Raw genomic sequence first — 21,481 nt, 5'->3', positions numbered from 1 at the left:
TAATTCTCCACCTTGCTCCCACTCTGAACTTTCTGTCCTGGCGTGCTGCAGTCCTCCAATAAGGCTCAACACAAGCTCAAGTAATATCACCTCATCTTTCGATTAGGCACTTTACAGCCGTCTGGACTCAACATTGAGTTCAACAATTTTAGATGGTAACCTCTGCCCCAATTTTGTTTCATTTTTCTTTGCTAGTTTGTCTCTCGTTTCTCTCTTATTTCCTTTCTACAATATTTCTATAGATATTTAAAAAGGAAAAGTGAGGGTAGGACCTATAGTAAGTGAGTCTAGGTAATTAATAAAGGAAAATAAGGAGAGGGCAGATGAATTGAACTGGTATTTTGCATCAGTCTTCTAAAGGATACAAATAACATCCCAGAAATAGCTGTAAATCAGGAAATGGAAGGGAGGGAGCAACTCCAGAAAAATACAATCACCAGGGAGGTGGTACAGAGCAAATTGTTGGAGCTGTGGACTGACAAGTCCCCGGGTCCTGATGGACTTCATCCTAGGGTCGGAAAAGAAGTTGATGCGTTGGTTTTAATTTTCCAAAATTCCCTAGATTCGGGGAAGGTTCCATTCGATTGGAAAATAGTGAATGTAACTCCTTTATTCAAAAAAAGACAGAGGCAGAATGCAGGAAACTACAGGCCTACTGGCTTCACATCTGTCTTAGGGAAAATGTTAGAAGCTATTATTAAAGACATTATAGCAGGGCACTTAGAAAAATTCAAAGTAATCAGGCAGAGTCAACATGGTTTTGTGAAAGGGAAATCGTGTTTAACCAATGTATTGGAGTTCTTTGAAGAAGTAACATGCGCTGTGGATAATGGGCAACCGGTGGATGTACTGTACTTAGATTTCCAGAAGGCATTTGATAAGGTGCTACATCAAAGGTTATTACAGAAAATAAAAGCTCATGGTATGGGGGTAACATATTGGCAGGGTTAGAAGATTGGCTAGCTAACAGGAAACAGAGAGTTGGCATAAATGGGACATTTTTTGGTTGGCAATATATAACAAGCGGTCTGCCACAGGGATCAGTGCTGGGGCCTCAACTTTTTACACTTTACATAAATGACTTGGATGAAGGGACTGCAGGTATGGTTGCTAAATTTGCTGATGACACAAAGAAAAATAAGTTGTGAGGAGGACATAAAGAGGCTCCAAAGAGATATAGATAGGTTAAGTGAGTAGGCAAAGATCTGGCAAACGGAGTATAATGTGGAAAAATGTGAAATGGTCCATTTTGGCAAGAAGAATAAAAAGGAATCATATTTTTAAATGGTGAGAGACTGCAGAGCTCTGAGATGCAGAGGAATCTGGGTGTCCTAGTGCATGAATCGCAAAAGGTTAGAATGCAGGTTCAGCAAGTAATTAGGAAAGCTATGAAGGTTATCCTTTATTGCAAGGGGGATTAAAAACAAAAGTAGGGAGGTTATGTTTTAGTTATACAGGGCATTAGTGAGACCACACCTGGAGTACTGGGTACAGTATTGGTCTCCTTATTTAAGGAAGGATGTAAATGCGTTGGCAGCAGTTCAGAAAAGGTTTACTAGACTGATACATGGAATGTGCAGAATGTCTTAATGAGGAAAGGTTGGACAGGCTAGGCTTCTATCTGTTGGAGTTTAGAAGAGTAAGAAGCGACTTGATTAAAATATATAAGATCCTGAGAGGTCTTGACAGGGTGGAGGTGGAAAGGATGTTTCCCTTTGTGAGAGAATCTAGAACTGGGGGTCACTATTTAAAAATAAGGTTTGCTCATTTAAGACAGAGATGGGGAGAAATTTTTCTCTTAGAGGGTCGTGAGTCTTTGGAACTCTCTTCCTTAAAGGCAGTGGAAGCAGAAGCTTTAAATATTTTTAAGGCAGAACTAGATAGATTCTTGATAAGCAAGGGGGTGAGAGGTCATCGGGGATAGGCGGGAATGTGGAGTTGAGGTTACAATCAGATCAGCGATGATCTTACTGAATGGCGGAGCAGGCTCGAGGGGCCGAGTGGCCTTCTCCTGCTCCTAATTTGTATGTTCGTATGTTTGATTTCAGATGGCAGCTATTCAGAATCCTGCCATTCACACCTCCTCTAGACACATCTTTTGTTTCTGTACTTGTCCCATTACCGCACCCTTTGGCCTTGCACCATGAAACCATTTGTCATTTAATCTCTCCTGCCCTCCACCCTATAGCAGACGTTCGCTTTTGTTCTTCTTCCCACCCTTTCACTTACACAAAACCTATTACATTTCTAACTTTTCCCATTTCTGATGAAAGTCAGAGACCTGAAACGTTAACTCTGTTTCTCTCTCCACAGATGCTGCCAGACCTACTGTGTACATGCAGTATTTTCTGTTTTTATTATTATTGTTGCTTGTCACTCATGTGGCACAAAAGTTGTTTGCCACTTAACAGCCCAAGCCTAGTTGTTGTTCGGGTCTTGTTGCATGTAGGCATGGACTGCTTTATTATCTGAGGAATTGTGGAGCTGAACACTGTGCCACACTCCTGACCTAATCGATGAAGTAACCGAATGTAGTTGGGACTATCATGATGTTTGAGGAAGTCCTACAGCAATGCCCTGGGGTTGAGATGACTGGTCAACAACCACAATCATCTTCCTTTGTGCCAAGTATGACTTGAGCCAGTGGAGAATATTCCTGCTGATCCCCATGAACTTCAGTTTTACTAGTCTCCTTGCCATTAGAGTCAGGCAAATCAAGAGCAGTCATTCTCACCTCAGCTCTAGAATTCTGTTTTTTTGAACATATTGGGATCAAGGCTGTAATGAGGTCTGGAGTCGAGTGTTCCTGGCAGATCCCAAACTGAGCATCAGTGAGCAGGTTACGGGTGTGTAAGCGCCACTTGAAGTACTGCTGATGACTTGTTCCATGACTTTTCTGATGATTAGGAGAAGGCTGATTCGATGGTAATTCGCCAGGCTGGATTTCACCTGCTTTTCAGGAATAGGACTTACCCTTTCTTTTATTCATTCATGGGATGTGGGCGTCACTGGCCAGGCCAGCATTTATTGCCCATTCCTAATTGCCCTTGAGAAGGTGGTGGTGAGCTGCCTTCTTGAACCGCTGCAGTCCATTTGGGGTAGGAATACCCACAGAGCTGCTGGAAGGGAGTTCCAGGATTTTGACCCAGCGACAGCGAAGGAACGGCGATATAGTTCCAAGTCAGGATGGTGTGTGACTTGGAGGGGAACTTGCAGGTGGTGGTGTTCCCATGTATTTGCTGCCCTTGTCCTTCTAGTTGGTAGAAGTCGCGGGTTTGGAAGGTGCTGTCTAAGGAGCCTTGGTGCATTGCTGCAGTGCATCTTGTAGATGGTACACACTGCTGCCACTGTGCGTCGGTGGTGGAGGGAGTGAAAGTTTGTAGATGGGGTGCCAATCAAGCAGGCTGCTTTGTCCTGGATGGTGTCGAGCTTCTTGAGTGTTGTTGGAGCTGCACCCATCCAGGCAAGTGGAGAGTATTCCATCACACTCCTGACTTGTGCCTTGTAGATGGTGGACAGGCTTTGGGGAGTCAGGAGGTGAGTTACTCGCCTCAGGATTCCTAGCCTCTGACCTGTTCTTGGAGCCACGGTATTTATTTGGCTACTCCAGTTCAGTTTCTGGTCAATGGTAGCCCCTAGGATGTTGATAGTGGGGGATTCAGCGATGGTAATGCCGTTGAATGTCAAGGGGAGATGGTTCGATTCTCTCTTGTTGGAGATGGTCATTGCCTGGCACTTGTGTGGCGCGAATGTTACTTGCCACCTATCAGCCCAAGCCTGGATATTGTCCAGGTCTTGCTGCATTTCTACACGGACTGCTTCAGTGTCTGAGGAGTCACGAATGGTGCTGAACATTGTGCAATCATCAGCGAACATCCCCACTTCTGACCTTATGATTGAAGGAAGGTCATTGATGAAGCAGCTGAAGATGGTTGGGCATAGGACACTACCCTGAGGAACTCCTGCAGTGATGTCCTGGAGCTCAGATGATTGCCCTCCAACAACCACAACCATCTTCCTTTGAGCTAAATATGATTCCAGCCAGCGGAGTGTTTTCCCCCTGATTCCCATTGACCTTAGTTTTGCTAGGGCTCCTTGATGCTATACTTGGTCAAATGCTGCCTTGACGTCAAGGGCAGTCACTCTCACCTCAACTCTTGAGTTCAGCTCTTTTGTCCATGTTTGAACCAAGGCTGGAATGAGGTCAGGAGCTGAGTGGCCCTGGTGGAACCCAAACTGAGCATCAATGAGCAGGTTATTGCTAAGCAAGTGCCGCTTGATGGCACTGTTGATGACACCTTCCATCACTTTACTGATGATTGACAGTAGGCTGATGGGGCGGGAATTGGCCGGGTTGGACTTGTCCTGCTTTTTGTGTACAGGACATACCTGGGCAACTTTCCACATTGCCGGGTAGATGCCACTGGCTAGGGGCGCAGCAAATTCTGGAGCACAGGTCTTCAGTACTATTGCCGGAATATTGTCAGGGCCCATAGCTTTTGCAGTATCCAGTGCCTTCAGTCGTTTCTTGATATCACGCGGAGTGAATCAAATTGGCTGAAGTCTGGCATCTGTGATGCTGGGGACTTCAGGAGGAGGCCGAGATGGATCATCAACTCGGCACTTCTGGCTGAAGATTGTTGTCAATGCTTCAGTCTTATCTTTTGCACTGATGTGCTGGGCTCCCCCATCATTGAAGATGGGGATATCTGTGGAGCCACCTCCTCCAGTTAGTTGTTTAATTGTCCACCACCGTTCACGGCTGGATGTGGCAGGACTGCAGAGCTTAGATCTGATCCGTTGGTTATGGGATCGCTTAGCTCTGTCTACTAATGCTGCTTACGCAGTTTGGCATGCAAGCAGTCCTGTGTTGTAGCTTCACCAGGATGACACCTCATTTTGAGGTATGCCTGGTGCTCCTCCTGGCATGCCCTCCTGCACTCTTCATTGAACCAGGGTTGGTCTCCTGGCTTGATGGTAATGGTAGAGTGGGGAATATGCCGGGCCATGAGGTTACAGATTGTGGTTGAGTACAATTCTGCTGCTGCGGATGGCCCACAGCGCCTCATGGATGCCCAGTTTTGCATTGTTAAATCTGTTCGAAATCTATCCCATTTAGCACGTTGATGGTGCCACACAACATGACGGACGGCTTCCTCAATGTGAACGGTCTCCACAAGGACGGTGCGGTGGTCACTCCTACCAATACTGTCATGGACAGAAGCATCTGCGGCAGGCAGATTGGTGAGGACGAGGTCAAGTATGTTTTCCCCTCGTGTTGGTTCCCCCACCACCTGCCGCAGACCCAGTCTAGCAGCTATGTCCTTTAGGACTCGGCCAGCTCGGTCAGCAGTGGTGCTGCCGAGCCACTCTTGGTGATGGGCATTGAAGTCCCCCACCCAAAGTACATTTTGTGCCCTTGCCACCCTCAGTGCTTCCTCCAAGTGTGTTCTTTGGCCTCCTTATCTCGAGAGACAATGGGTAAGCGCCTGGAGATGGTCAGTGGTGTGTGGAGCAGCGCCTGGAGTGGCTATAAAGGCCAATTCTAGAGTGACAGGCTCTTCCACAGGTGCTGCAGAAAAATTTGTTTGTCGGGGCTGTTACACAGTTGGCTCTCCCCTTGCGCTTTTGTCTTTTTTCCTACCAACTGCTAAGTGGTGTTCAACATAGAGGAGTATGGAGTCATCAGCTGAGGGAGAGTGGTAGGTGGTAATCAGTAGGAGGTTACCTTGCCCATGTTTGACCTGATGCCATGAGACTTCATGGGGTCCAGAGTCGATGTTGAGGACTCCCAGGGCAACTCCCTCCCTACTGTATAGCACTGTGCCACCACCTCTGGTGGGTCTGTCCTGCCGGTGGGACAGGACATACCCAGGGTTGGTGATGGCAGTGTCTGGGACATTGTCTGTAAGGTATGATTTCGTGAGTATGACTATGTCAGGCTGTTGCTTGACTAGTCTGTGGGACAACTCTCCCAACTTTGGCACAAGCCCCCAGATGTTAGTAAGGAGGACTTTGCAGGGTCGACAGGGCTGGGTTTGCCGTTGTCGTTTCCGGTGCCTAGGTCGATGCCATGTGGTCCTTCCTGGTACCTGGGCAATTTGGATGTTTAAATAAATCATTACAAGTACAATTGGTTTTGGTAACCTGGGTATTTGGCATGCAGAAACCATCCCCGTGTTTAAAATTATGGAAATGAGTTTTCAGAGAAAGATGTGCCATTATTAATTAGCTCAGTAGCCCTTAACGAGACAAACAAACTGGTAAAAACCTCTGATCTAGTGTTCTGAGGTATATTTCATTCTCCCTCATGGGAAGTCAAACATCTCAAGCCTTGGATGTTTAAATAAATCATTACAAGTACAATTGGTTTTGGTAACCTGGGTATTTGGCATGCAGAAACCATCCCCATGTTTAAAATTCTCCAAACAAACATACTGAAAATTCCATACACATGCTTTCTGTTTGTTTAATAGGAAGCAAAATACTCTCTCTCTTTCGGGCACATCCCATTTATACAATTCCAAAAAGCATAGGCAGAGGTGTAGCAGAGTCGAGGCTTAGGGACTCCGATGTTATATTGCAGTGAATCTTTATAAAATGTTTAGAGAATTTCACATGTACACCTGAGCTTTCCCTGACTCTGCCTGATAAATACTTTCAAAGGTTGGCTTACACAAATATTCTTAAGTTACATACTTACTTATTGTTACCTTGTCTTGCTCACCCAGCATGATATTGTTGGGTGTAAGATCCCTGTGGACAATTCGTTTTTCTTTGTGCAAATAACGTAGTGCAAGGCATATCTAAAAAAAAATAAGCAGAATTATTTGACAGAAAAATACATTTAAATGGCCGAGATTTTCCATTTGTAATGACGGTGAAACTGTCAGCATTCGCCGTCATTACAACAGTGAAACAGACAGCAACTTCTAATGTTTGCACATGCAGAGTGAAACGCAGAAATCCAGAAATTGCTGACAGTGATTCCCTGCTCCTCCACAGGGTGCGCTGTTGAAGTCCGCTCAGGTGGCGATCTTTGAAATCACTGAACTGACAAAAACATCCCCTTTTATGCTAATATTGCTGTTAAAAGGCCCTGAAAAAGTTACATCTTGTTAATCAGGTCTAACTTGGTTTTTAATGGTCTGCTAGGTCATAATTAAAGCTTTTTTTAAATATTTGTGCAATGTCAAAATTTCCCATTATGATAAAAATTCCATAGCTTTTTAATATAATAAAAAATATTTTTTAAGTTTGATATTTTATCTTCTACTGTGTATGTCCTAATCGTTATTTTGCTCTCTATAAAATTAATAAAAAGTGAAGGATAATCGGTGCATTTTACTTCTTGGTTTGCTGTCTCTGAGAACACCAGAAGCGGAGGCAGCGAGAGTGGGAACAGGCGAGAGGAGCTGGGATATCAAGAGCGGAGACCCGAGGCATGAGACCAGAAGGGGCAGCGGCGAGAGCGGGAACAGGCGAGAGGAGCTGGGATATAAAGAGTGGAGACCCGAGGCATGAGACCAGAAGTGGCAGCGGCGAGAGTGGGAACAGGCGAGAGGAGCTGGGATATCAAGAGCGGAGACCCGAGGCATGAGACCAGAAGGGGCAGCGGTGAGAGCGGGAACAGGCGAGAGGAGCTGGGATATAAAGAGTGGAGACCCGAGGCATGAGACCAGAAGGGGCAGCGGCGAGAGCGGGAACAGGCAAGAGGAGCCGGGATATAAAGAGTGGAGACCCGAGGCATGAGAACAGAAGGGGCAGCGGCGAGAGTGGGAACAGGCGAGAGGAGCTGGGATATCAAGAGCGGAGACCTGAGGCCCGAGACCAGAAGGGGCAGCGGTGAGAGCGGGAACAGGCGAGAGGAGCTGGGATATAAACAGCGGAGACCTGAGGCCCGAGACCAGAAGCGGCGGCAGCGAGAGCGAGAACAGGCGAGAGAAACTGGGATATGAAGAGCGCAGATACGAGGCCTGAGACCAGAAGCGGCGGCGGCGATAGCAGGAACAGTGAACCTGCTTGACCAACAAAATCGAACTGTGACGTCACAGGAGAGCTGGAAAGTGAGTGGTGGGTATTTCTCCTGTGTCTCTTTTTTGTTTGGCCAAGTCATTTAAATCGGGAGATGTCATTACAGGTTAAGAGCACCCTTAAATAATTCTTTTTTTTTAAATACTGAGATACAAATTAATTAATTAAATAAAATAGAGATGGCTGGGCAGGCGATGTGTTGCAGCTGTAGTATGTGGGAGCTGGTGGACACCGATGCGATCCACGGTGGCCATCTCTGCAGCAAGTGTTGGCTGATTGAGGACCTTTGGCTCAGAGTTGATGAGCTGGAGTCTGAGCTGCGGACACTGTGACACATCAGGGTGGGGGAGAGTTGCCAGGACACTGTGTTTCAGGAGACAGTCACACCCCATAGATTAAGTTTGGACTGTGGTCAGGGACAGGAGGGAATGACTGTGAATGAGGCAGGTATGAGGATGCAGAATTTAGCTTTGGAGGAGCCTCTAGTCAGTGCCCTTATCCAATAGGTACGAGGTTCTTGCTCCCAGTGTGGACGAGGGCACAGGGAGGATGAGCGAACTGACCACAACACCGTGGTTCAGAGTGCCATTCAACTGGGGGGAGAAAAGAGAAATGTAGTAGTAATAGGGGATAGCATAGTTAGGGGAATAGATAAAGTTCTCTGCCGCAAAGATAGAGTCCTGAAGGCTGTGTTGCCTTCATGGTGCCAAGGTTAAGGACATCTCTTCTGGGCTAGACAGGAACTTGGAGTGTGAGGGGAAGGATCCAGTTGTCGTGGTCCACGTAGGTACCAACGACATAGGTAGGACTAGGAAAGAGGTTCTGCTGCGGGACTATGAGCAGCTCGGGGCTAAATTAAAAAGCAGAACCACAAAGGTAATAATCTCCAGATTACTACCTGAGCCACGTGCAAATTGGCATAGGGTAAATAAGATTAGAGAGGTAAATGTGTGGATCAAAGATTAGTGTGGGAGAATTGGGTTCCGATTCATGGGACACTTGCACCAGTCCTGGGGAAAGAGAGAGCTGTTGCGTTGGGATGGGCTTCACTTGAATATTGCTGGGCCCAGTGTCCTGGCAAATCATATAACTCGGGTTGTAGATAAGGCTTTAAACTAAATAGTGGGGGGAGGGTTCAATTGAAGGGAAGTTTAAAAAGTCGAAAAGTAATGAGAGAGCAAAGTTGCAGGGTAGTGAAGGGGCATAAATTAATCAGAGTATGAAGGGACAGAGAATACAAGCATAAGAGTACAGCAGAAATTAGAACCAGAGTAGGTAAAAATGGTAAAAAGTCAAAGCTTAAGGCTCTTTATCTGAATGCACGTTGCATTTGTAACAAGATAGATGAGCTGACAGCACAAATAGAAATAAATGAATGTGATTTAATAGCTATCACAGAGACGTGGTTGCAGGATGACCAGGACTGGAAACTCAACGTTCAAGGATATTCGACGTTCCGGAAGAATAGGCAAAAAGGAAAAGGAGGTGGGGTATCTTTGTTAAATGAAGGAAAGGATCAGTGCAGTTGTGAGTAATGATACAGGTGTAATAGATCGTGATATAGAATCAGTTTGGGTGGAAATAAGGAATAGCGAGGGAAATAAATCATGAGCAGGAGTGGTCTATAGGCCCTCGAGGAGTTGGACCAAGTATTAATCAGGAAATAATGGAGGCATGTAGAACAAAGAACAAAGAAAATTACAGCACAGGAACAGGCCCTTCGGCCCTCCAAGCCTATGCCGATCCAAATCCTCTATCTAAACCTGTCGCCTATTTTCTAAGGGTCTGTATCTCTTTACTTCCTGCCCATTCATGTATCTGTCTAGATACATCTTAAAAGACGCTATCGTGCCCGCGTCTACCACCTCCGCTGGCAAAGCGTTCCATGCACCCACCACCCTCTGCGTAAAGAAATTTCCACGCATATCCCCCCTAAACTTTTCCCCTTTCACTTTGAACTCGTGTCCCCTTGTAATTGAATCCCCCACTCTGGGAAAAAGCTTCTTGCTATCCACTCTGTCCATACCTCTCATGATTTTGTACACCTCAATCAGGTCCCCCCTCAACCTCCGTCTTTCTAATGAAAATAATCCTAATCTACTCAACCTCTCTTCATAGCTAGCGCCCTCCATACCAGGCAACATCCTGGTGAATCTCCTCTGCACCCTCTCCAAAGCATCCACATCCTTTTGGTAATGTGGCGACCAGAACTGCACGCAGTATTCCAAATGTGGCCGAACCAAAGTCCTATACAACTATAACATGACCTGCCAACTCTTGTACTCAATACCCCGTCCGATGAAGGAAAGCATGCCGTATGCCTTCTTGACCACTCTATTGACCTGCGTTGCCACCTTCAGGGAACAATGGACCTGAACACCCAAATCTCTCTGTACATCAATTTTCCCCAGGACTTTTCCATTTACTGTATAGTTCACTCTTGAATTGGATCTTCCAAAATGCATCACCTCGCATTTGCCCTGATTGAACTCCATCTGCCATTTCTCTGCCCAACTCTCCAATCTATCTATATTCTGCTGTATTCTCTGACAGTCCCCTTCAGTATCTGCTACTCCACCAATCTTAGTGTCGTCTGCAAACTTGCTAATCAGACCACCTAAAAGAAGGGCACTGCAATTATCATGGGTGATTTTAATCTGCATATAGACTGGACAAATCAAATTGGCAAGGGTAACATGGAAGACGAATTTGTAGAGTGCCTCAGGGATTGTTACTTAGAACAATATGTTGCAGAACCTACCCGGGAACAGGCTATTTTAGATTTGGTAATGTGTAATGAAGTAGGATTAATAAGAGACTTCGTAGTTAAGGGAAGCGATCATAACATGGTAGAATTTCAATTTCAGTTTGAGGGTGAGCAACTCAGGTCTCAAATCAGTGTCTTCAACTTAAACAAGGGCAATTACAGAGGTATGACGAAAGAGTTGTCTAAAGCGGGCTGGGAAAATAGACTAAAGGGAAAGTCAGTAGATGAGCAGTGGCAGACCTTTAAGCAGATATTTCATAACACTCAGCAAACATTTATTCCAGTCAGAAGGAAGGACTCGATGAGAACGATGAACCACCCGTGGATAACAAAGCAAGTTAAGGAGAGTAACAAAAGCTAATGGTAGGCCAGAGAATTGGGCATTTTTTAGAAACCAGCAGCGGATGACTAAAAAACTAATAAAGAGGGAGAAAATTGATTATGAGAGTAAATTGGCAAGAAATATAAAAACAAACTGTAAGAGCTTCTATGGGTATGTAAAAAGAGAGCAGCTAAAGTAAGTGTGAGACCCTTAGAGGATGAGACTGGGGAATTCATAACAGGGAACAGGGAAATGGCAGATAAGTTAAACCAATACTTTGCATCCGTCTTCACGGTGGAGGACACTATAAACATCCCGACAATAACAGATGGCCAAGGTGTAAATGGGAGGGAGGAACTTGTAACAATTTCTATCACAAGGGAAAGGATGCTTGACAAACTGATGGGACTAAAGGCAAACAAGTTGCCAGACCTGATGGCCTGCACCCAAGGGTTTTAAAGGAAGTGGCTGTAGAGATAGTGGAGGCATTGGCCGTAATATACCAAAACTCACTGGATTCCAGTGGGTACCATCAGATTGGAAAACCGCTAATGTGACGTCCCTATTCAAGAAAGGAGGGAGACAGAAAGCAGGAAACTATAGACCGGTTAGCTTAACATCTGTCATTGGGGAAATGCTACAGTCCATTATTAAGGAAGAACTAACAGGACATTTAGAAAAACATAATGCAATCAAACAGAGTCAACATGATTTTATAAAAGGGAAATCATGTTTGACAAATTTGTTAGCGTTCTTTGAGGATATAACAAGCAGAGTGGATAAAGGGGAACCAATAGATGTAGCTGATCTGGATTTTCCGAAGGCTTTCGATAAGGTGCCACATAAAAGATTATTGCACAAAACAAGAGCTCAAGGTATTGATGATATTATGTTGGTATGGACTGAGGATTGGCTAACACACAGAAGGCAGAGAGTCAGGATTAATAGATCTTTTTCAGGTTGGAAAGCCATAACTGGTGGGATGCCACAAGGCTCGGTCCTAGGGCCTCAACTATTTACTATCTATAGTAATGACTTGGAGGAAGGGACAGACTGTAATGTATCCAAATTTGCTGAGGATACAAAATTAGGTGGAAAGGTGTGTTGTGATGAGGACACAAAGAATCTGCAAAGGGATATAGATAGGTTAAGTGAGTGGGCAAAAACTTGGCAGATGGAGTTCAATGTGGGAAAGTGTGAGGTCATCCACTTTGGTAGAAAGAATAAAAAGGCAGATTATTATTTAGATGGAGAAAGACTACAAAATACTGCAGTACAGAGGGATCTGGGTGTTCTTGTACATGAAACACAAAAAGTTAGCGTGCAGGTACAGCAAGTAATTAGGAAGGCAAATGGAATTTTGGCCTATATTGCTAGGGGGTTAGTGTTTAAAAATAGGGAAGTCTTGTTATAACTGTACAGGGTGTTGGTGAGGCCACACCTGGAGTACTGTGTGCAGTTTTGGTCCCTGTATTTAAGGAAGGATATACTGGCATTGGAGGCAGTTCAGAAAAGGTTCACTCGGCTGATTCCTGGGATGAAGGGGTTGTATTATCAAGAATGGCTAAACAGGTTAGGCCTTTATTCATTGGAGTTTAGAAGAATGAGAGGTGATCTTATTGAAACATATAAGATTCTGAGGGGGCTTGACAGGGTAGAGTTTGAAAATATGTTTCCACTGGTGGGGGAATCTCTAACTAGGGTACATAGTTGCAGAGTAAGGAGTCACACATTTAAAACTGAGATGCAAAGGAATTTCTTCTCTCAGTGGGTGATGAATCTCTGGAATTCTCTATCTCAGAGGGGTGTGGAGGCTAGGTCACTAAATGTATTTAAGGAGGAGGTAGATAGATTTTTGAAATCTCAGGGGCTCGAGGGTTATGTGGAGCAGGCCCGAAAGAGGAGTTGAGGCCCGGGACAGATCAGCTGTGATCTTATTGAATGGCGGATCAGGTTTGAGGGGCTGAATGAACTTCCACTCCTATTTCTTATGTTCAATGTGATTGTTTAACCTGCTTGATGACATCACTGTTGCTGGATGCCTGGAGATCCCCTTAACATGGTGCCAGATTCAAATTAATGACGAGAAAGGTGAAATCCACATCACAGAGATTGCTAGATCTTTGTGGGCAACTTTCTTCGAGGTCAGTGGCAAGCGCTATTGGTTTGCCACTGCACAAAATCTGGGCCAATATAATGCAAAGGTTAAATATTAAAGACTGTGTGAGTAGAGTTCTCCATAAATATACATTTAAGGTTACAAAAATCTAACACAATCTTTGATTTGGAAAGGTAACTAAATGATTAATTGGACAGTGAGAGACAAAACTTCATTCTGATGATGTCACATGCATTTCATTGCGTCTTTTTAGAATGAACCAATTAATTTAGGGAGATCACAGGCTGGAATAGCTAATGTTCAATTAATTAATTCTGAATTGGACAATGCAAATTGTATACAGTATAAAAAAAGCATTGGTACACATGCCATTCATAGCCACATCACATGTATCATATGGGACTCATATGGTCTGTGAATAAGAGACATATCATACTTCATACTGCCATATACAAGATTCCAGAAAAATTTAAAATTGGTTTCTCCAATATCATGCATCATCTCCTCTGGTAAAGTGAATATACATTTGTTCAGTTTACAAACCGCATGAATAAAGTGGCACAGAGATAAGTTATTACAAAGGTAAAATATTGCGAATGCTGGAAATCTGAACTATAAACAGAAAATACTGGAAATACTCTGCAGTAGAGAGAGAACAGAGTTAAGTTGGGGCATTTTAACCTCGAGGAGTGTGTGGGTTTAGGTGCGGGTGGGAGGGGGGGGGGCGAGGGGGGAGTAAAAACTATGCAAAATACAAGTACTTTGGGAAACCGGTTCCAACTCATTGACTTTGGGTTTAACTGCAGCACATGAGGCTTCTTGTGCACAACCTTTCAGGAAAGGCAAATTGCCTGTCAACGTATGCTAATCGCTCAATTACAGCGATATTTCAACTGAGTTTCAAATTAAACAGTGCATTCACAGGTTTCTCAGGCTCCCTGAAATTTGACACAATGGCAATTGCGGAGGCTGATTAAACTCATGGAAATGCTACAATAGTCAGTACTCACAGCTGCTTTCTCACCCACTAGTGGGAAAGGGTTTTTTCACAGTACTTTTATTGTGTGTTTACTTCCTACACTTTTCTACACTCTTCAGACCAAAAATCAGTTTAAAGAAAACTGAAGTCCTGCATCAGCCTGCACCCTAAGAAGAATATAGACCACCAAGCATTGTCATCGAGGGAACCGAGCTGAATGCCGTCAAGAAATGTATTTATTTGGAGAGCGTCATCTCGTTTGATGCCACCATAGATAAGGGAGTGGACAATAGGCCCTCAAAAGCAAACTGTACATTTGGCAGACTCTACAAATGTGTGTGGAGCAACCACAGCCTCAGAGCACAGACCAAACTCAAAGTGTACAAAGCCATAGTCCTCACCACCCTTCCGTATGGCGCCGAGACATGAGTCCTATACCGCCGTCATGTACGTCTTCTAGAGCGCTTCCATCAGCGCTGCCTCCGCAGCATTCTCAAGATCTACTGGCAGGATCAAATCACAAACATTGAAGTCCTGGAAACAGCCAACATCACCAGCATCGAGGCCATCCTCCTGAAAAGCCAACTGCACTGGGTGGGTCACGTTGTCCGAATGGACGACAGTCGCCTGCCCAAGATCGTGTTGTATGGAGAGCTGACCACGGGTGAAAGGAACAGAGGGGCCCCATGCAAAGGTTCAAGGACTCCCAGAAGATGTCCCTCTTTGTGTGCCACATTGACCATCGCCAGTGGAAGCGCAGGCCATAGATCGTGATGCCTGGAGATGCTACATCAGGAGGGCTACAGACACCTTTGAGACTGAGCGAAGAACCAGCATGAAAGAGAAAAGGAGGAGGATAGATCCAATTGCCCCCAGCAACGACTACACCTTCACTTGTACTCGCTGTAGGAGAATCTGCCAGTCACGGATAGACCTGAATAGCCACCAGTGGGCCCGCAACCGATGAGCACAACCTTCCCAAAATCTTCATCCCTGAAGAAATGTCAAGAGAGATGATTACTTTTTACACTTTGGAGGTTTTCTAAATCATGTCAGGATGGGTGGCCCTTTGGCCTTAGATTGATCCTCAGATGAGGAGTATTATGACCGACACCAGCAGTAACAGTAGCCTTCAGTTCAGAGACCTTCAGCTGGACAGAAGAGACATGAGCGGCAGAGAAATGCAGTTTGCAGGAGGCACAACCCACGAAGAGGGTCCACAAGCAGAATTTCCGTGACATGCTGGAACAGCAGTGCTTCAGGAGGCTCAGGTTGCCGAGTCAGATGGTGGCAGTCACCTGCAGCCTCCTGGAAAAAGATCTGTTGCCTGCTGGACCTGGTAATCACACATTACCAGCAGCTGTAAAAGTCATCACCGCCCTCAACTTTTTTGCCTCGGGATCCTTCCAGGGTTTGCTGGAGGCATGTGCAGGAGCTCCTGGTCAGTGGCCCACAAATGCCTAAGACAGATCACTAATGGGTTGTTTACTATGGCCTGCAATTATGTGAACTTACTTTGCAATGAGTTCAGTTGGAATGAGCTGGCGCTTGGGATCATGGCTTTGGATGGCTTGCCACAGGTGCAGAGGCTCACAGACTGCACACATGTGGCAAATTTTAGCACTCCCAGATCAACCAGACGTATTTGTGAACCACAAGCGCTTCCACTCCATCAATGTACAGCTAGCGCAATCTTAAAAAGATATTTCTGCAGGTGTGTGTAAGATTCCTAGGGAGCTGCCATGAAACTTTCATCCTGTTGCAGTCCAAGCTCCCTGACATCTTTGGACCTGCAAGCACACTTAATGGGTGGCTGCTAGAAGACAAAGGATATTCACTTCAAGTGTGGCTGATGACACCTATCAGAAACCCAACCAACAGCACTACAAATGACTACCAGATGTGTGATCAAATAAGCCATTGGCATGCTGAAGATGCCCTTCAGGTGTCTAGACAGATTTGGAACTGCCCTTCAATACGCACCAGCCAGGGTATCCAAAATGGTCGCAACAAAACGCAGCAGCGAGTTTTGGACCTGAAAGTGGAACAAGCCACAGACCTCTTCGAATGATTGCGAGGAGCAGAAGGATGAGAAAGAAGATAAGGAGAAAGGTGATGAGGGCAATGCACCACCAACTGCTCACATTGCTGGCCAGGATGCTCTTATTAATGCAAGGTTCACTCAGGGTGTTCTAGTGGACCAACATCAGACATGCAACATCCACTTTTCCTACCCCCTCCCCCCGCCCCCAATGCCACTGACACAAAGTCCTGCAAGAAACCAACTACCCCTTTCACATACCCCCATTGGTTCCCATCAATTCTTGATTTTCCACTCATCATCAACAAGTTAAAAGGCAACTTGTCACCCAGCAATCAAGAATGGGCAAGATGGGAAATGGTGCAAAGAATAATTTTTATTTGACGTAACTGAACTACTAAAGAACAGAAATTTTACAACATAACATTTTCTTGTACATGTATGCCTACCCTTGTGCAACTACTATGCTTTAGTCTTCATTTGCCTATCGTTCCTATGTGGTGTGACCCCTATGGCATCAGCAGCGGTAGAGGCAGGCTGCTCAGATCATTGTTGGGATTGCTGAGGTGCTCCTGGCTGACATCTTCTGGGTTTTGGAGCTCATGAGGGCCCCACCAAAGACTGCCCCATCTGCACCTGTGCAGGGACGGACTTGTTCATCAGGACACATGCCAGCATATCAGCTACTGACTGAGAGGGGTGGGAGTGGGTAACAAGTGAGAGTGGAAGTGCTTCGAGTGGAGTTCCCACTTTCAAGTCCCCTTTCATAAGAACATATGAAATAAGAGCTGCAGTAGGCATTTTGGCCCTTTGAGCCTGCTCCATCATTCAATAAGATAATGGCTGATCTTCTACCTCAACTCCATCTTTCCTCACTATCTCCATATCCCTTAAGTCCCTTAGTACCCAAAAATCTATCGACCTCTGTCTTGAACATACTCAATGACTGAGCATCCACAGCTCTCTGGGATTGAGAATGCCAAAGAAACTTCTACTCACCTCAGAACTAAATGGCCAACCCCTTATTCTGAGAGTTGACAATGCGTTCTAGATTCCCCAGACGGAGAAAACATTTCTTCAGCATCTACCCTGTCAACCTTAAGTCCCACCCAAGACCAATTAAGGGCCTGGGGAGCGAAAAATCCCAGCAGGCTACCCAGGCCAGTGGAGGCAGGTTCCTCCCCAACTTTTTGGCTTGTGGCAGGGCCTACTCCCAACGTAAAATTCTGGCCAAAGTATTTGTTTAATGTCTCTGCCATTTCATTATTCCCCATTATAATTTCATCTGTCGCTGCCTCTAATGGGCCCACGTTTATTTTCACTAATCTATTCCTATCTACATATGTTTATAATCTGTTTTTATGTGTCGTTAGTCTACAATCATATTTTCTTTTCTCTTTCCTTATCAATTTCTTGGTCCTCATTTGCTGAATTCTAAAATCCTCCCAATCTTCAGTCTCACTACTCTTTTTGGCAACATTATAAGCCTTGGCCTTTGATCTAATACTATCTTTAACTCCTCTTGATAGCAATGGTTGGACCACTTTTTCTGTGGGGTTTTTGTGCCTTAAAGGAATGTATATTTGTTGTCATTATCATCCTTTTCATGGTCCAGCTGCATTTCACTTCTACCACTCTGTTGGAAAGCACTTTGGTGAGGATCAGTGCAGCACTCTAAGGCTAAGGCCTCAGTCATCCTATTTAAGGCACCAGACCTGTTGGCATCCAGAGTCTGCATGGCCGTGCTTAAGGCCTGCAGGACTCATATGATTACTGCACTTTATTTTCCAGAGTTGGCCAATCTATCCATGCAGGAAGACATCATCTCAATACCATGCTGGATCAACACACTCGTGCTTGATGTGGACTCCTCCATTCTCTCTGCAATCATGTTCAGTGTGCTTGGAATGCCCGTCAATATATCAAACATTCCCTGCTGCTGCTCAACAATTATCCTTTTCTTTGACGGTTCCTGGGGTACAGCATCTGCGTCCAGCTGAGCAGAGCTTGGAGTTGCCTATGCACTCCGATGTGGATTTTCTACTTCTGTCCCAGCCACCACCATCTGCTCTTGCTCACTGTGAAATGTGAGTCATCAGGTGAAAACCCAACTATCTGCCTTACTGGTCCCATCGTAAGCACAAGTCCTGTGAAGATGCACCCTTACAAGAATCAGTTCCTCTGAAGAATTGTTGTCCGCAAGGTCCACTGATTGATACTGCACGCATAAAGGCTCCGGCAGATTAAGAGATATGTGTTAGTGCTGGCAAGGTAAGAATGTTGCAACTTATCATTATGAAGATGATCATATTTCACTCGCTGTTGAAATCAAGTCAACATGACAGTGCTGTATGACATGTTGGTCGCTGGTTAACTGCGTCACCAGATAATTGAGAGCTCCCCATCTTCGACAGTAAGAGACGCTGAAATGTCACTGATCTCCAGAGCCTCTTACTCTGCAGTTGTGAACTGCGGAGGTCCAATTTTGGATCTCACCCTCATGTTCTGTGCTCTCTTCTCCTGCCATAACATGAATGCAAAGGCATATGTGTTCACTCGATGGAAGCAGTGCATTTGGTCACAGTGCCGATCAGGGAAAGGCATGAGATTGCAGATGGATAAGGGTGAGTGCCAGTGGTGGATGGATAGATTGGGGATGTGAGGAAGTGCATAGAAACAGAATAATGGGTATATATGCAAGATTGGTGGGTGTGATAGAGTAGGCTTGATAAGGCAGTGTGAGGGGTGCAGTGATGTGCACAGCAGAATGTAGGTGAATTGCAACTGTACTCACCTTTCATGACCTGGTTAGGTCATTAAAGTTCTTCCTGCACTGAATCCAGAAGCGTAGCACAATGCTACTGCTGCTGACCTCCTGGGCCACCTCCAGCTTTGCCTTCTTTGTGTCAGCAGCAAGTTTTTTCCTCTTGCTGCGAGTGAAGTGTATCTCTCTCTGGTTCCTCAGAGCACATTAAATGAGGCATCATTAAAGCAGGGTGCAGTCTCTGATCATCTTGATTCCATAGTGCAAGTTCTTCCCCTGTTGCTTTCAACTCCAAGCTCCTGCAAATTACATCTTTGGATTGGCGCTTTAAAATTGAGATTATGCCATGTGGGTCCTTACCATATCTGCTGCAGCACAATTGATACCAAACCTGGAAATAAATTTGTATTGTGGTGGCTGCATTAAGAAGCCACAGACAGATGTGCTGAACTTACTTTGGGTTTCCAACGCAATTTTGAACGTTGCCAACACAGCTCCAAGTAAACATTGGGACCAGTGTTTCAGGTCAGTGACCTTTTGTCTGATTTATGATAGCAGTCTCATCACTATGGGTGGGCTTTACTGAAAATATTAGCATTAATCTAAACTGCAGCAGAAACAGAAAACTTACCAAGGATAAATATTAGAAAAAATATTTATTAAATTCAAAGTGCAAACCCATCATATCAGATTCACATTTGTTAGTTTTGTCCTTGAATCTCTGAGTCTCTACTGTACCCTCCATTTCAGTGCTAAGATCATTACAATGTACAAAGAACATTAAAGGTTCTTACTTGTATAAATATATTCCATATTCTTTCTTCTGTAAACACTTGCTGCTTTTCCTTAAGGGAATTAAAGTGCTCACCAAGGGGTGCTCCTTCGATTAGTTCCATAACTATGTACAATCGGTCATCTACAAAGGACAGCAATATAAGACAGTACCTTTTGACAGAAATACTGAGCTACCCTTATTTTACCCTCTGCAAAAAATGCCAGAAATATATCTGCAGTTTTATAAAAGAAATTATGTAGGGTTCTGGTGAGAAAATTGGCAAAACAAAGAAAAATGAAAGAAAAGATCATCATCCAAAATAAATCTGAAAATGTTGATTCCTACAGTAAATTACCAGACATTTAATTAACAGACAGTTCAACAAGCTGCGACAATAAACTTCAATGTTTATTATGATAGTATGTCCCTGAAATGTTGTTATAGTGTAGGCAAATACATCAGGTAACTTAGTGGGTTTTAGTTCAAACTTGAAGCCAGGGGGTCCTGAGTTTGAATCCCAACACTTCTGCGTAAACTTTCATCCATTCAAGGCAAATAAAACAAGTACCATATTGAAGGATGTGGGATGAGGCTGCATGCACTGTTTGTCACATGGTCACAGTATATATCCTTGAAAACTCCAGGGCTGGAATTTAACGTTGGGCAGGAGGCCCAGCTCACGGGCCGAAAAGCTGGAGGCGAGCCTGCCTCCACCGGGCCTGGGGAGCCACACTGGGATTTTTTGCTCCCCAGGCTCTTAATTGACCTTGGGCAGGACTTCCACCTTCTTGAGGCAGGAGGTCCCGCCTCATGGAGCTGCCAGTCGATCAGTGGGCTGGCAGCTCTTAGTCCCAGCAGCATCACTGGGAGCAATAGCCACAGCTGGGACTACACCTAACTTCAGGAGGAAGAGGAAGGATGGCCCGGGAAAGGAGGTGGGGGAGGGTGGGGGTAGTGTTGTGCATTGGGGGTGGTTGGGGCTTGGGGACGGCCCTCTGTGGGGCACAGGATGATCGATCAGGAGGGCCCCCCCCCCAGCCCGCAAGAAGACCACCAGCTTTTACCAGGCGGCGTTCTTGGGGCCTTTGCTGTACGGACGCCGTGGGTAAAATACCAGTGGCAGCTGAAGGTGGCCCTTAAGTGGCAGTTAATTTTCCACTTAAGGGCTTTGATTGGCCTGGGAAGGGTGGGCTGTTGCTCGCCACCATCACCCAGCGTAAAACTGCAGGGGTGACGGGAAGGTGACGGGAAGGCACCAGGAATGCCCCCCCCCCCCCACCCACCGCCTCCCACTCAACTTTTCGCATCCCCCACCCTGCCACACCCTCGTCCCACCACAAGCCCACTTGTTGGGGGGCTGTAAAATTCCGGCCCAGGAATTTAGCACCATACCCAATAGACATTAATTCAATAGGGAATGACTTCCATGGGTATTCTCTCTCCTCTAATACAATATTAGCCATGATGTGCCATGTGATTATATTGGTTGCTCAGTATTATAAAATCTATTTTTGATGCAGATGGACTCCACTGAAAGCCTACCATGTGATGCTTAAATCATTAGAAGGATGATACAAACATTATGATTAAAATAGCAACAGTGCTGCTTCATCACATGACAAAAATGAGCATGTTGGGGTTATATTTTTGCTGTTTTCCCAAGCAATCGCCAAGTTCAGT

General features: G+C 45.2%; 1 protein-coding gene across 6 annotated transcripts in view; it reads right to left on the bottom strand.

The window, feature by feature from the left end:
• Positions 1-21,481, bottom strand: part of nek10 (NIMA-related kinase 10) — a 485,577-nt gene that overhangs the window by 226,894 nt on the left and 237,202 nt on the right. For all 6 annotated transcript variants that reach the window (XM_068059792.1, XM_068059804.1, XM_068059810.1 and 3 more), the window contains 2 exons: positions 19,821-19,942; positions 6,704-6,806 (listed from right to left, as the gene is read on the bottom strand). In XM_068059792.1, the coding sequence (XP_067915893.1) occupies positions 6,704-6,806; positions 19,821-19,942 (225 nt within the window). The remainder of the gene's footprint in view (positions 1-6,703; positions 6,807-19,820; positions 19,943-21,481) is intronic.

The sequence above is a fragment of the Heterodontus francisci genome, chromosome 2, assembly GCF_036365525.1.
Source record: "Heterodontus francisci isolate sHetFra1 chromosome 2, sHetFra1.hap1, whole genome shotgun sequence".
Taxonomy (NCBI): Eukaryota; Metazoa; Chordata; class Chondrichthyes; order Heterodontiformes; family Heterodontidae; genus Heterodontus; species Heterodontus francisci.
This window is presented reverse-complemented; position numbering and strand designations above follow the sequence as displayed.